A 15,481-nucleotide genomic window follows, 5' to 3' on the forward strand; every position below is an offset into this window, starting at 1 on the left:
TGGCAATTTGGTATTGTTACTCTTGACTGCTTTTTTGAGTGTGTATATTTTGCTACTTTTTACACTATTACTAACATTTTTTAATGTATTAATTCAGTCTTGTGCACATGTCTATACTTACAGTAGTAGAACTTTATAGGTAAGTAAGCCTGAGTTTGGCTTAAAGGACCTGTTTCATTCCAGGGAAAGATGGAGTTAAAAGCTGACTGTTCTAAACTTTTGAAATAAGTTTTCTCTGCCATGTAGTATTTTACTTTAAAAGAACTCTGCTACTTAATTTAGTCTTTGCTTTGAATACATTCTATGTGTGTGAAAATTTGCTTAGGTTGTAAACAGCAACTAAACTTGTGTTGTTGTGATACATTTTGCAACGTTGCCACTTCATGAAAGTAAACAAAAAATTCTTTGATCTTAATTTTTTTTCTTGTATGTAAATTGAATAAAGTAACATGTTAAACAGCCATAAAAATGAAAGAACACAAATTTGCAATTATTTTTTTTTCCACTAACTGGCAAATTGTCTTTTGGTACATCTTATATGTTAGTTTTGCCTGATAGTAGGGATCAGTCTCCATCTATTTAGTAGATAACCACTGAAAAGCATCACATAATTTATTTTTAATAAACACATTGTATCATTATTATAGGGAAAAAGATCTCGCAGATGCACTGGAAGAAGGAGGCTGTGATCTTGAAACCGTGAGAAACATCATTCAAGGAAGGCAGTTACCTCCAGATCTGAGAGCCAAAGTCTGGAAGGTAAATATGAGTTTAAATCAACAGTTGGAAAACAGTTGCTTAATTTGAGGTAAATAATGCAAATAGCATGCATCTATACTGAAGAGATGTCGTACTAGAATTTTAATATGAATGTCTGTTGATTTATATTAGTATATACCTCTGCACTGAGGTCAGTAATTGGGTAACTACAAAAAGATGCTGAAATATTTAGAGGGTTTTCTGTTTGTTTTCAGATTGCCCTTAATGTTGTAGGAAAGGGGGACAGCCTAGCATCCTGGGATGGCTGTTTAGACCTACCAGAACAGACTATAATTCATAAGGATTGCCAAGAGCTAATTGGTAAGTTCAGTTATGTTTAGATCACTTATGTGAAAACTCTTAGCTGTCTTAAGGCTTTTTTTTGTTCAAATTCAATAACCTCAATTATGTTTACAGTTTGGAGGAAGCATTGAGGAGGAAGATGAGAGGGCAAAGAAAATCAGAAAGCACTTGTAAGAAAACAGTAATATTTTACTTGCACTCTGAGAAGGGTGTTATGGAATTTTGACGTACTAGCTTTTAAATTATAGTTTGCATGGTCAAAGCTGAATAGGAGGAAAGCTCCAGGATTTGAAAAAGATTAAATTTTTTCCAAGCTCAATCTTTTCTGTCAGATGTTCTTTTTATAGTATCATTTCAAGTTTTTAACTCTGTAATTGGGCTTGTTGATTTTCTAGTTTTGTTGTTTTGTTTTCTATTTTGTTTTGTTTTTCCAGGCAGTCACTAGTGATGCAATTATTCTATGAAATAATCTCATTAAATTCTTTGAAAGGCCATTAATGCAGTTTGTATTGCTGTGCCTATTTCAGACCAGTTGTCAGTGCCAGAGGAGGAGAAGTCAGTATTACTGCTGGATATTGAGTCTATTATTACTTTTTATTGTAAATCACGCAATGTTAAATACAGTTCTTTCCTCGGCTGGATACATCTACTCAAACCTCTGGTGCACCTTCATTTGCCACGCAGTGATTTGTACAACTGCTTTTATGCTATCATGAATAAATTCATTCCAAGGTAAAACTCTTTTCTTTTGCCTGTCTACTCTTTTTACTATTAAAGTATTTTCTGAAAGAATGTGCATGTTGGCTTCAGCTAGAGGAACACTGTTTGCACCAAAGTTGTCAGGTTCCTGACAACTGACAATAGTTGTCAGATAATAGTTTGAGCCATATTTCAGTGCCTGTTGGTTTGAAGTCCAGGAGATGATAGAGTTGGTTTAAGTGTAAAGAGTGTATATGTGACTGAGGGGGCTCAATGTGCCTTTTGAAGCAGTAGCATTTTTGATACCTAAAATGCTTCTATACCTTCAAAGTCACTTCAAAGTACTTTATAAGCAGTAATTAAGTCTAAAAATCTCTTTATATCCTCCTCATCATAGAATGGCTAGGGTTGGAAGGGACCTTAAAGAAGTAGTTGATATTTTGTCTGCATTTTACTGGGTTGGGACTGAAAATACTGGGGTTTTAAGTTATTAGGGTTTTTTTATATATATAAAACCCACAAAATTGGAGTTTTTCATGCTATTATATAGAAGTTCTCACTAAAATGATTTTTTATTTATGTTGGAGTAGCACTATGACACTCCAGTGGGGCTGCAGGTTCTTCCTATCAAGACCTAGTAAAATACTAAATGGTTAGTTTAATTAAAGTTCTTAGTCTGTTTCCCTGGAGGGGACATTCTGTCCCAGATATTGGCTGTGTGCTTGTAATATGAAAAGTGCATGGTTGGTGTTGTGGCAGGAAAACATTTATCGGTCCTGTCACTTGATTCAGCTTGTGTCTGTTTCTGATTTAAGTACTATAAACTGTTTGAGGATAGTGGTATGATGGTCATGTAGCTCATGTACTTTCAGCCACACTGTCAGTGTCTAGTAGTCTATAGAGTCTCTCTAAAAAGCCTAGGTGTTTCTTTGTGGTTTTTTTCTTTGTTTGTTTGTTTTATTTTCATTGGGAGAATTAAGGACATAAGAAAGCAATTTATAGTAGGCAAATCTCTACTTAGAGCAATTTGGTCTCAATTTGATGTTTGACTGCTGGAATATTATTACTATTTGATGACTGGTTCATTTTAAATCTTTTTCTATGTGAAAAGTGGTGAAGAATGGCTCCAATAATTGACCATAATAGCCATTCAAAGAGGAAGGAATTTGCAATTCTAGATTCTTATGCTAATATAATTAATAGAATATTTTTCTTCTTTTCACACTTTTTTGCCTGTCATCTTAATGGGAGGTCAGAGTTCTTGTGATAATTTCAAAAAAGAATCCCTGTGTATCATTTTCTGTGAATGTTTCCCTCTCTCCACCACAGCCATACTCTTGTTCAAGAAAGTTAGGCTGGTAGCTGTATTTGGAGATATGTGTGTCAAAGTTTCAATACTTAAGTATTTAAACACTTGAGGTTTGCTCCAATGTCTTTAAACAACCATTTCTTCATTTTCAATACACTTGTCTTTTCTGCTTGATGATGTGAAATTGTTATCCATGTACAAAATAAGCATCTGTTAAATTTCTTGTGGATGGCTTACTAGAATTCTTTATAGTTTTTAATTCAATTTTCAGTTAACAATATTGATACTATGCTAGCCTTGTTTTGGTATTTAGATCTGCTTTGAATACTTCTGTATTGCATACTCTGTCAAGTGTTAGCAGTTCTTTCACTTGCCTTATCAATAGAATAGGGTTTTCAGTGCTTATGGTTTGGGGATTTTTTGTATTTTTTTTTTTAACCTGAGGCAAGTTTTATTCATTGTCAGGCTCTGCAAATTAGAAGAATAATATAGGAAATTGCATAATCAAAATTGCTGCTTTAGGTCTGACAACAGGAAAACTATGGAGGGATTTAATATTATTTTCACTATTAATTTTAGGGATTGTTTTATGAAGGGAAGACCGTTTCATCTATTTAGGCTGCTTCTGCAGTACCATGAGCCTGAACTCTGCTCCTTTCTTGATACTAAGAAGATGACTCCAGACTCATATGCACTCAACTGGGTAATAAAGTGAAAGTAGGGAAACATAATGAAAAATAAATTTCTGTTAAAGTTTAAGTACATGCTGACAGTTTATGGAAGTGTAGTACGAGAGATTAGAACTGCATATATTGAAATCCTGTTTACTATAGTGTGGGGTTTGGGTTTTTTTTTTACTTAACATAATGTAAGGTGTTGATATCCTTTTAATGTCACGTTTTTGTTGTACTGGACATAAAGTGAGCCACTGATATTAGGAACAAATGAGAATAAGTAAGAATGACAGCAACTGACATACTCAAAAAACAAGTCAGAAGCCATGATGTTAGTTTTTATAGTGGGCAGCTGCGTTGTTTTGGATCTGGATAAAAATGAGCCTAAGTTTTAAAAATTCCATGCTATTTGTTATACTTGACTACCTCATACAGTTTCATACCTTTTGGAATTCAGGCACACATAATTTGCATGCAGCTCTTCAAGACCTGATCATTTCCTTTTCATGTTAACTTTAAAACTGCCTTGAGTTAGCTACAGTCATAAAGTTGCCTACCTCATTCATTTTTTCATCAAGTTTGTGTAACAGAATTACAACATAAACCAACAAAATTCTCATGTTTCAGTGTTATTAGTATATGCAGTACAAAATCAGTGTTTGCAGAGGACAAGCCTGTAAATTAATAAAGAAGCCCTTATGACCCATGAGCTCTTCTAGGTTCTTCTATTATACCCATTGGCTTAGTAATATTTTTTGTAATTCCATTACTTTCAGTTAATGAAGTAAGACTAAAATTAGTAAACAGCAAAGTCTGTATTTGGTTGGTCTTTTAAAAATGACTTTTTTTAGACTGCTACTAATTTTAATGCTAAGATATGTCTATGAAGAATTTTCATTCTCTAAAAATCTGCCTTGTCAGTTGTCAGCCTTCAAGAGAGGAATTAGGGGCTTTTTTACTACTCTTTTACATAGAATTTTCCATAGTAAATACACACTTCTTTGAAGTTTTTTATTAAAAGTTTAGTGATTAATTAGGAAAAAATCATCCCTTTGAAAGGAGAGAGGGAAATGAGTTAGAGTAGCTGCCAGTCCTCTTTGTCTTGCTTTCTGGTGTACAGTCTCAGAAAAAAAATTTAACACTCATTCTATATTATGAGATTGCTGGTGTGCAGAAATACTTAACATTCAGAGACCTGCCATTGCCTCTTTGTTCAGGGACATTGTCTTCAGTTGCATTTGACTCAGCGTTCCATAGATCTTACCTTTTGTTATTAAAGTGTACTAGGAAGTGTTGAAATATTCCATGGTAGTGTTTAAAAACAGATACTGAGTTTTTGAAAGCTCAGGCTCTCTTGATGCAGAATTTGTATGTATCAGCAAGTTCAGTAAGACCCCAATGATGCCAGCTGGTAGGCATTTGAGTTATATATGATTGCCAAAATTATCTGGCATGTACAAAAATAAGATCCTACATTTTCTTTTATCCAGTTCAAACTTAGCATATCTGAGGGGATGTATTTTTAAATTGGAATGTGGGAGCAGGCAAACAGTGAAATTGTAGTGAAAATTTTGTGTTGCTTGCGAATGTCAAACTGATGTGCAGCCACGTTCAGTTGGCTTGGTTCTACCACAGAAAACAAAAGTGATGTGGTTTACACAATCCTTTCAAAGTCCTATTTGCTAATCTAGTTGAGCAAATATAGTTCTCTTACTACTGGCATGCTTGAATTGTTGGTGTTTGGGAGTGGCTAAGAGCTAAACACTATTCCAGCCTTATTGTGTTATCTGTGGGTGAATTTGGAAGGCTCACAAGGTACACTTGAGCTTGTCTTCATACTAGGGGTATTTATTGACAGATAATCTGTAGCATTATTGCATTGTTTCCATAAAAATTGTTTTTGAGGGTAGAACCATCTTTCAATACATGATATAAATGTATGTTTTCAACATAATTTAGTTGTCTTTATTTTCTTTCAGGTATCTTGTATCTCTGTTAAAAATATTAACCTGATAAAGATTGTTCCTGCTTATTCCTTTTTCTCACACTGTATTCTAAATTTTTAGCTTGGAAGCCTCTTCTCATATTACTGTTCAACTGAAGTCACTCAGGCAATATGGGATGGATATCTACAACAAGCAGATCCATTCTTTATTTATTTCTTAATGTTAATCATCCTTGTCAATGCAAAGTAAGTGTAAAGTGAATTCTTTGGGACATTTCTTGCTGACAAAATTTTAGTCCACTTTGGTTTTACTGACTTAATCTATGTCTGTGACATTACTGTTTTCAGAGATGTTATCTTAGCACAAGAATCAGATAAAGAAGAAATGATCAGTAAGTACTTCTCTTCTATAGCTGCTAATGAAATATTTGCCACATAGTATAATCCTCTTTTATTATTATTTTTAATTACTGAGTAACTGATTTAGTTGTTTCCGTGTAGTTTTCTCATTAATGACTCTCTTCATCACTAATTCCTTTCTTACTATTCTTTTACTGCATCAAATTTGCCCTGTCCTTAATATTCTTTTCTTCTGTTTCCTTTTAGCATTCACAACCCCTGTTTATACTTCAGTTTGTATGTACATGAAACAATTGCCCATGTTCCTGGCCCCAAAGCAGGAGCTTTCAAATCCTTCTCTAAGTCTACTGCACTTGTATTTTCCTGATTATTATCTTCATATGCACTTGATTTGAGCCTAATTCATTGTTTTTGTCTTAACCTGTTCTGTTTTTATGGAAGTTATACTAAATTTCTTGTGAGCCTATTTCACCTGCCTTTGTGAGGTTTTTTCCTGTGGCATAATACAATGTAATTTACAATCTCCAAGTTAAAAATGAGGGTGCTTGGAGTCTTTGCAATATAGTACAGAATTAACCCTTGTACCATATTGGATATATACTAGCAGTACTGGCTAAGTACTCTGTTCAAGGGGACTCTCTTGGTCAACCCTTTTTAGAAAAGGCAACTGAAAGCTAAACCTATACAGAGATAACAGTGTGGTAAAAATCAATTTGCACAGAAGGTTTGAACTTCTAACAGATAGCATAAGTTTTCTATGGATAAGAAGTATTTCCTGTATCTTCTCTTTCCACCTAGAGAGTGAATCAACACTCATGCTTAATTATTAAACTCAATTGTGTTATGCCTTGTTAAAATAAGTAATTTTATGATGTGAAAAATGCATGGTGCTTTTTTACCTCTGAAATAATGGTGCACTTATGCTGTTTGTCTATCTTAGAATTCTTAGAAACCTCACCAGCCAATCTTGATTTAGAGGATATAGAAGATCTGTTCTCTTTGGCACAATATTACTGTAGCAAAACTCCAGCTTCTTTCAGGAAGGTAATAACAAAGTAATTTTGAAATACTCTTCTTTTTGGTGACAGTTTAAGCCTGTGCTGACAGTAAATTTGAATATTTCATTGTGGTGTCATTTTGAACATTTTTTTCATTGCTATTGTGGTGGTATTTACTATTAGGATCCCTGAAAGATACGAAGGTTAAGTGAAACATGGTAGAGGGAAGCTTTCCTGCAATATTCTCACTTTATGACTGAGATTCTGTTTTGCAAAGCCTGTTCTTGTAAGAACTGATGAAGCTAAAATGCCATACTGACACAATGAAATTGTAGTAGACTGCACAGGAGTCCTAGCTGTATTTACAACAGAAAACAGGAAAAAGTCACCAGAGGTAAAGCTGTTATCACCTGCACTGTTCTTGGAGTTCTGCCTTCTTCAAGATATCTGGCTTTAGTGAATTTATGAAAAGAAAGTATTTGATAGTCATTGCCCTTTGCTTGTATGTATTTCCTGTAACGATTGCAGAGGGGATGTGTGAATTTGTTTTGGGGGTTTTTTTGGGGGGGGAACACGTGTTTCATCATGTTGGCATGGTCAGGGTGATGGACAAGTGTGTTTGGAATGGAAGTTCAGACCTTGGCATGATTTCCAGAAACAATTTCAGTTAAAAGATTTGATGACTATGTAGACAAGAATACAGGTGTTAATGTTTGTGACACGGTGGGTTTAATATTCCTTTAAGCCTTCACACCTGAAGACAATGGCTTCAATTAAATTTTCTTTTTCCCATCTTGTCTTATTAGGACAACCACAATCTTTTTGGCAGCAGCTTGCTGGGCCTCAAGGATGATGACACAGACTTGAGCCAGGCTCTCTGTCTAGCAGTTTCTGTGTCTGAGATTCTTCAAGCAAATCAGCAACAAGGAGTTAGTATACCAAATTACTCTTCCATCTGTCCCCCAGTTTTATAGGAAAGGAAAAGAATAATTTATTACTTCCTGTGTCATTGATATTTTAAAGTGCTAACAACACAGATAAATATTTACTTGAAAAAAAAAGTATTCTCATCTCCCTTGTAGATGATCTGTATTGTGCTGTAGGAACTCGAATTACAGCTTGTGGGAGCTTAGTACACCTGATTTGAATCTGAGAATTGGGAACTTAATGTAATATCTCACTAATTTAAATTTCTTTCCAGATGGAGACATTGTAGAGGAATATGTAAAACCTACTACTCAATACCTTAGAGAAGAATGCCTTTATGTCTTTTGTCAGTTAAAGGTTTAAACAAACAAAAATAGGTTCAGGTTATTTCTGTGGTAGTTGCAGACATACTTAGATGCAGACTTCACTGTTTATGACCAGTGGATGGATAATTGTGTAGCTAGGTTAAAGTGTTTCTTATTGACATCTGTCTTTTTGTAGCTCAGTTTCATCATGCATAGTTCTCCCCCCCCACCAATGCAAGTTAAGCATTTGTTTATATCCTGTTTTAGTCAGAGGGAGATAAAGCTATCCTTATGTGCTTTGTAGTAATGGACTGTTGGACTTGAAAGTTGTTGCTTCTGGTATCTTATTGTGTGCACTCAAATCCACTCTGTTGCTTCTCAGTAGAGGTGAATTAATTACACTGTGTGTACTGCACATGGGTGACCCTTTCTGATGCACAAGATTAATGGGAGATCACTATTGGAATAATGTTGGTAGTCTGGTAACTGTAAAAGTTCAAATTAATCAAACAAAATCAGACTTTTATGATAGCTCCATTTAGGAGCCTCTGTAGTACTGGAATTAGTGTGGAAATATAATTTAATTATATGCTTTCCCATCAACTAGGATATGATAATAAGATTTTGTAACAGGCAATATCTTTCTCTTTCAGGAAGGAGTAAGGTTCTTTGTAGTGGATTGTCGTCCTGCAGAGCAATACAATGCTGGGCATTTATCAACAGCATTTCATTTAGACTCGGATTTGGTTTGTATGCCTTTTGTTTCTTTAACTATTTTTTAACCCTAAATCAAACAGAAAGAGAGGCGAATGTCCTGTCTTGAAAATTATTCTTAGTTCAGGCTCTGACCTGTGGACTGCATGTCTAGCTACATGGTGAAGTTCCAAAAGTTAGCTTCTCTGAAGGAACTATCATTTTACTGAGAAGTTTAGTCCTTAATAATGCTTGAATTTAGGATTCCAAACTTCCTGTTCTTTGCTTAGAACTGGAAACCTGTATAGGCTAAAGACTGGACTACTTGGAGGAGAAATCTTTTTAGGATCATAATTTCCAATGAAAGGTTTCACTAATTTTTTAAGTAGCTTTTTTTTCCCCAGAAAAGTTTATGACAGTGTGCTTGTAAGGAGCATGTCTTGAAAAGTATTTGGTTTCTCCTTTAAAATGTTTGCAGTACAATATGAGAGGAAATACATTAATTTGGGGACTCAGATGTACTGTGGAATAATTACTTCATTAAAGATTTTGCTGTAGTTTCCATTTCATTATGAATTCCTTACTGAACATTCAGTCATATTAATCTCTCCTTTTTTCTCCAAATACTTATGCTTCAGATGGCTTACAGTGTATTTTTTGCATCTTGATCAATCCTCTATTTCACTTCAAGCAGTCCATGGATACTGCATGGAATGATTTCTGTGTGTATGTTCCCTGAAAGGGTCTTTTTACCTTTCTAAGTTAAGAAGCTCAGTCCTGCATCTATTATCTCTACCTCTCTAATTAAAATGGTGTATTATTCAGTATGATTTGCACAAGTGTAATTAAATGGACAGGAAAGGAGACTGAGAGAAGACCACATTGCTCTCTGCAGTTACCTGAAATGAGGTTCTTGCAAGGTGAGAGCTGATCCCTTCTCTCAGGTAGCAAGTGATAAGAGGAAATGACCGAGTTGTGCTAGTGTAGATTTAGGAAAAATTTCTTCCCCAACGGGATGTCTTTTTTTTTTTTTTTTTTTGCGTATGTGTGTAGGTGTCTTGTACAGTGCTGATGTTGCCTTGTTTGTGCTCAACAAATTATAACCATTTTCAAAATTTATAACTTTTCACAAGTTGTATTACAGTATGTTGGCATCAAACAGCACTTCTTGTTTGTTCTTTCCACAGATGCTTCAAAACCCATCCGAATTCGCACAGTCTGTAAAATTCCTACTAGAAGCACAAAAACAGTCTATTGAGTCTGGCTCCATAGCTGGTGGGGAACATCTCTGCTTCATGGGAAGTGGCAGGGAAGAAGAAGATATGTACATGAACATGGTTCTAGCACACTTCTTACAGGTACTAAATTATTGTTGATTTTAATAGTTGAAATAATGTGCATCTGCACATATCATTGATACTAAACAGCAAAATATTTTCCAAAAAAAATCTTTTTTACATGACTCAGTTTACAGGTTTTGTAAAATTAACCCATTTCATTGTCATGCTTGCAAACTCGTTACACAGATTTTTGTTTCAAACAAAAATGTCTTTCTGTTGCAGAAAAATAAGGAGTACGTAAGCATTGCCAAAGGAGGATTTATGGGTAAGCTTATTAATAATGAACTTGGTATCTTAATGCTCTTGACATTTTTGTTAGGCTTTGGCTAGAAATCAGCCAAATTAATAGTACTTAAGCCTCATTTGTCACCTTTATGTTTTATATAAGTGCTGTGGTTTACCTACATTTCTGAGTGGTGGGGAACTTCCTTCTTCTGTCTCACTTGTCATTATTAATGTTTAACATCTGTAGGTAGTGGATCTGTATGAAGATGTTGCCTCATAATTACAATTAATTGTTAGAATCAGTGTTGCTCTACAACAGTGGAGAGACCTGTACTACAGTATGAGTATAGAGTTAATACTAGTCAGTATGTGCAGTGTCATAACAGCTATCTTAAGAATCAAAGCAATTAATTTTTTTTAGTAGCTGCTGTATTTTGACTGCTTTCTTTACTAAAATAAAGGTAATCTTAATGCCTTTGCACTGCTGAAAGAAAAGCCAGGAATGCTTTTAGCAGTATCTGGATTACCTATTTTATTAACAGTTTTTGATAGCATGATTTACTGGTAGGTCTTGGATATGCAGTATTTTCATAAACAGACTAATTCCAGTGTAGTTCTGAGTGTTTTTAATTGGTCTCTTAACAGCCCTCCAGCAGCACTTAGCAGATATCAATGTGGAAGGACCAGAAAATGGATATGGTCACTGGATTGCTAGTACCTCAGGCTCAAGAAGTAGCATAAACTCTGCTGATGTAAGTGAATTTTAAGGTCAAGTGTAATCGTGGGGTGGAATCCTCACTGGTTTGTTTTGTTCATATTCCTGGTTCTGTTCTCTAAAATGCATTATTGCAAGTCATGGTTTTCAATTGCATGTTTAATTTCAAACTATATTCATTGTCTAGTTGGAGGTGACCTAAATATTTTTATCCTCATGAGAGGAAGAACTTGTAGAGAAGAACTTGCTGTAGTCATTTTCCAGCAGAATGTGTGTAATGGACAATTCTTTTCCTGGCTCTTTTTCACTCTGGGAATAAATTTTATATTTAAAACTGACACAGTTTCATGGGAAAGCTCAAAATTGACTCTTCTCTACAGCTGATAAGTTGTACATAGAATTTGGCTTTTATTTGGATACAGTTTACCATCAATTCAATGACTTGCTCTGTACCTTCTCCTAGCAGATCATCTTTACCTGAGACACATACCATTGCTGTCATTGGATAGAACTCCAAAAGAATTATTAATGCTGTAATTTATATTCTACTGAATGCCAAAACATAGATAAGTGTTTTGTAGTCTGTTTCCTTTCTTAACGTGCTGGAAATTAAATAACTCTTTTTTTAAATTTTTTTTTATATGATTAATCCTGAAAGGCTTTACTTCTGCAGGGTGATTCTCCTAATGGTTCAAGTGATGGAAAAGGAGTAAAGTCTCTGGTGAATAAAATGACAGTTGCTCTAAAGACCAAGTCTGTGAATGTGAAAGAAAAGGTTATTAGTTTTATCGAGAATACATCTACTCCAGTGGACAGGTGAGTCATTTATGTATCACTCTGAATTAGCAGTGAAGAATGACTTGCCATTTCAGGTGGCTATTTTGTACATGTGAAGACTGTCCTCAAAAGGAAAAAAGGTTATTTTCTGGTTTCAGCATTCAGATTTTCTACCCCTGTACTCTTGACAATTTTATCATGATACAGTAACCCTGTTGTGCTGCCTTAGTGTGGCAAGACCAGCATGAGCAGCCCTTCCTCTTGAATTTTTATCTAGAATTTGTCACAGTACGGTTATTCTAATTTCTTACAATGTGTCAGTTCTTGTCGTGGCTTAGCAGTTTGGGCAGACCACAAAACTAGGAATTTTTCTCTATTCCCCCACAGCTCTATAAAAGGAAGGTAAAAGGGAAATAAAGACCCGAGACTTAAAGTTGGAAACTGAAAACAATTGGATACAGATTTACTAACACAGGGGAAAGGTAATAACATAAGGGATAAAGTCACAAATAATACAAATATATTAAAAAAAAATTATATACAACCAGACAGATATGGGCTCTCACAAGCATGTGTCAAGCTGGTGGTAAAGAAGCACAGTGGAACAGCAGTGCATCCAGCAGTGAGCAGAAAGAAAGGAGGAGCTGCTGGCTTTCCCTGATACAGAGTATGGGCAGGAAGAGGGAGGGAATAGAACCCATCCCTCTCAGAGTCTGAAAGCCCTCCTTCTTCAGTTCCTCCTTCATTCAAACAATGACAGTTCTGTGCTCAGTCTGAAAGCCAAAATTTATTTCACTTCTATTTCAGCTCCTCCCCATCCTGACTCTAAGGGAATGAGTGAACAACAGAAGAACTCTAGATGGGTGGTTTTGTTTGATGGGGTTTTGTTTCTGTTTTGGTCTTTTTACTACCTCATCTTGTCAAGCCGAGGTTAACTTTTTCAAAGATGTTATTTTTCAAGTCCCATTGTAAATCTGCCTTTATAAATCCAGAATCCACTCTTGTTTGGTTTTTTTATCTTGAAGTAGAGCTGGCAATGTGAATGTGCAAATACATTGAAAGATACTTTCAAAGTTGGAAGGCATCATTCCAAATACTTATCTTTAAAGAGTAACAGCTTTCATCTGTCAAAGCTGTAACTGAATAGCCTGTTTCACAGTTATTTAAAATGCAGCCTTTCAAGTTGTATGCTGCTAAGACATTGGTACTCAATAACCTTTACAAGCTAGAGTTTTTCTGTCAGTTTTGGTTTGTTTTTTTTTAATTCTTTTATTCTGTCCTCTACCCCAATGTACTTTAGAATACCTTTCAATATTCCCTGGCCAGACAGAGCAAGCCTGGAGCGGTAAGCTTGATAATTAAGCAGTCTGACTAAAACCACCTGTGTCGTATCTAGCATGGCATCACAGTATTTGTAAGCATTGGTTACACTGACAAAATTGGTCACGTTTGTATTAATTTAGGTTTTCTGAATATGTTCAAGCTATTGGGTTCTGCAAGCACTTGGTCAGAAGAATCGAGGGAGAACAAGAATGTATTGTCAGTGCTTTCTTTTCTTAGCTTCTACTTCGTTATTTCTGCTCTCTTCCTTACTATTGCTTCTTAAGGATTTGCTTTTTCTTTTTACTTGCCATTTCCTTTAGAAGTTTTATTAGTGACTCGTACTAGTGAAGGACACTGGGAGGAAACACTGAACAAATTATGGCTTAAGGTTTTAACAAGAGAGACTACAACTATGAAAAGGACAGGATATAAACTGTTCATAAGGAATCATCAGAGCTTAGCTATAACAGGGAGCTCATACAGAATTTTATCTAGAATTTTTATGCTTCTTATCACATGGTGATAAAACATCCTGATAAAAACAGAGATTATCATTACTGGGAAAAGAAAAAAGATGAATTTGTAAGTAAATATGCCTTGCAACTCTCCCTTATCTTGTTCACATAACTACATACAAGTGTGGAGTTTCTTCACATTTGTCTCAGATTTATTGCCTGATAATTATTTCAGAAATAAAAATTGTGACTTAAATAAAATTATCTGTGATAAATTAAGGACAGCTCATTTGTAATCACTTTGGAACTTCGGTTATACTCTTAAGAACGTTATTTTATAGCTTTTTACCCACATAGGTGGAAAAGCATAAAGATTGGTGCTGGAAGAATGAATGAATGAGTGAATGCTTAAAATGCTGTTTGGGTTTTCAAGGATTTAGGACCAATTATTTGTTCAAGTAGTTTCCATATGATTTGAAATAGTATTTACCATTAAGCATTATAGAATGGCATTGTGTGAGCAAAACCATTCGTAATGTTAATCATTATTCTTAAAAAAAAAAAAAAAAAATTAAAAAAAAGGAATATTCCAGTAGCACATAATTCAATTTGTTAATTCAGAAATCCTAAAGATCACAGGGATTTATCTCCACATTTTGTTGATCGGTTTTTAGAATATGGTAAGAAACCATTAAAATTCCAACTTAAAACAGTGACTGTTCTATAACTGCAAGACACTTGAATTTGTATTTGTAATTATGAAGTTTTGATACATTGAGATTATACTTCAGATACTTTCTCTTTTCACTTATATTGCTTATCTTCTCTTTCATTGGGAAGAGACAATAACAAATTTGCTCACACTCTTGATCACTAGATTATTCTCTTAGATTAGCAGCTCTTAAAAACCTGGAATGGTATTCTTTTCCTGTCCATTCAATTAGACCCACTTTGTGTTTATCACCAATACATTTCGTTTTGCAGGTTTGGCATTAAAAGGAAATGCATTCAATTTGTAACATGTAATGGTGGCCTCCCATGCTAACAGGTTAAAGGAAATCCTTATCTAGTTTAAAGTGTTACCAGGTTTCTGTAATGCAGCTTTTTCCTTTCTCCTGTCTTGACTAACTTTAATCTGTAAAGTGATCTAAATGAGAACTTGTCTTAAATCCTCTCCGTGCAATTGAATTTTACACTCCTTAAATATGCTTCTTACTCAATTGGTTATGTATTACTAAGCATATTTACAAAAGCCTCCATATAAAAGCACTGCCCTCTTAAATTGTCAGTGTCATTGATGCTTAATGTCTTACACACTAATGAGCATGTTTTTGTATGTTTATTTTTTGTTTTACTGTAGAATGTGTTTGTTTCTTTTTCTATTAAACATTTCTTTGTTTTGTCTACATTAATGAATTTTAGCCATAGAAAAGATAGGTTTCTTTTTTAACTTTGAAATATTCTTTCAGGTACACATAAGTACTAGCATTCATTTATATATTATTAAAGAGGTTGCCTCTCCCACTTGCTTATACTTTGCTTGGTTTTTCTCTTTTTGGGTTTTTTAAACTGTTACATGTTGCCAGTTGTAAGAGCTAAAATCATGAACTGGTTTTTTTAGCAATTACTGATTTTGTAGCTTTCTGAACCTTCTAAATTTTCTCATATCTTTCA

General features: G+C 34.6%; 1 protein-coding gene across 6 annotated transcripts in view; it reads left to right on the top strand.

Annotated features, from left to right (window-relative positions):
• The window catches only part of TBC1D23 (TBC1 domain family member 23), a 30,922-nt gene that overhangs the window by 6,423 nt on the left and 9,018 nt on the right, over window positions 1-15,481 (top strand). For 3 of the 6 annotated variants that reach the window (XM_030453302.1, XM_030453341.1, XM_030453312.1), the window contains exons 2-15: window positions 648-759; window positions 975-1,080; window positions 1,590-1,794; window positions 3,650-3,773; window positions 5,811-5,935; window positions 6,038-6,081; window positions 6,990-7,093; window positions 7,854-7,976; window positions 8,933-9,025; window positions 10,160-10,330; window positions 10,535-10,577; window positions 11,183-11,289; window positions 11,926-12,068; window positions 13,330-13,374. In XM_030453302.1, the coding sequence (XP_030309162.1) occupies window positions 648-759; window positions 975-1,080; window positions 1,590-1,794; window positions 3,650-3,773; window positions 5,811-5,935; window positions 6,038-6,081; window positions 6,990-7,093; window positions 7,854-7,976; window positions 8,933-9,025; window positions 10,160-10,330; window positions 10,535-10,577; window positions 11,183-11,289; window positions 11,926-12,068; window positions 13,330-13,374 (1,545 nt within the window). Of the gene's footprint in view, window positions 1-647; window positions 760-974; window positions 1,081-1,199; window positions 1,233-1,589; window positions 1,795-3,649; window positions 3,774-5,810; window positions 5,936-6,037; window positions 6,082-6,989; window positions 7,094-7,853; window positions 7,977-8,932; window positions 9,026-10,159; window positions 10,331-10,534; window positions 10,578-11,182; window positions 11,290-11,925; window positions 12,069-13,329; window positions 13,375-15,481 lie in introns of those variants that run through there. The other 3 variants (XM_030453321.1, XM_030453328.1, XM_030453332.1) reach the window with 2 other exon arrangements.

Source organism: Calypte anna, chromosome 1 (assembly GCF_003957555.1).
Source record: "Calypte anna isolate BGI_N300 chromosome 1, bCalAnn1_v1.p, whole genome shotgun sequence".
Lineage (NCBI taxonomy): Eukaryota > Metazoa > Chordata > Aves > Apodiformes > Trochilidae > Calypte > Calypte anna.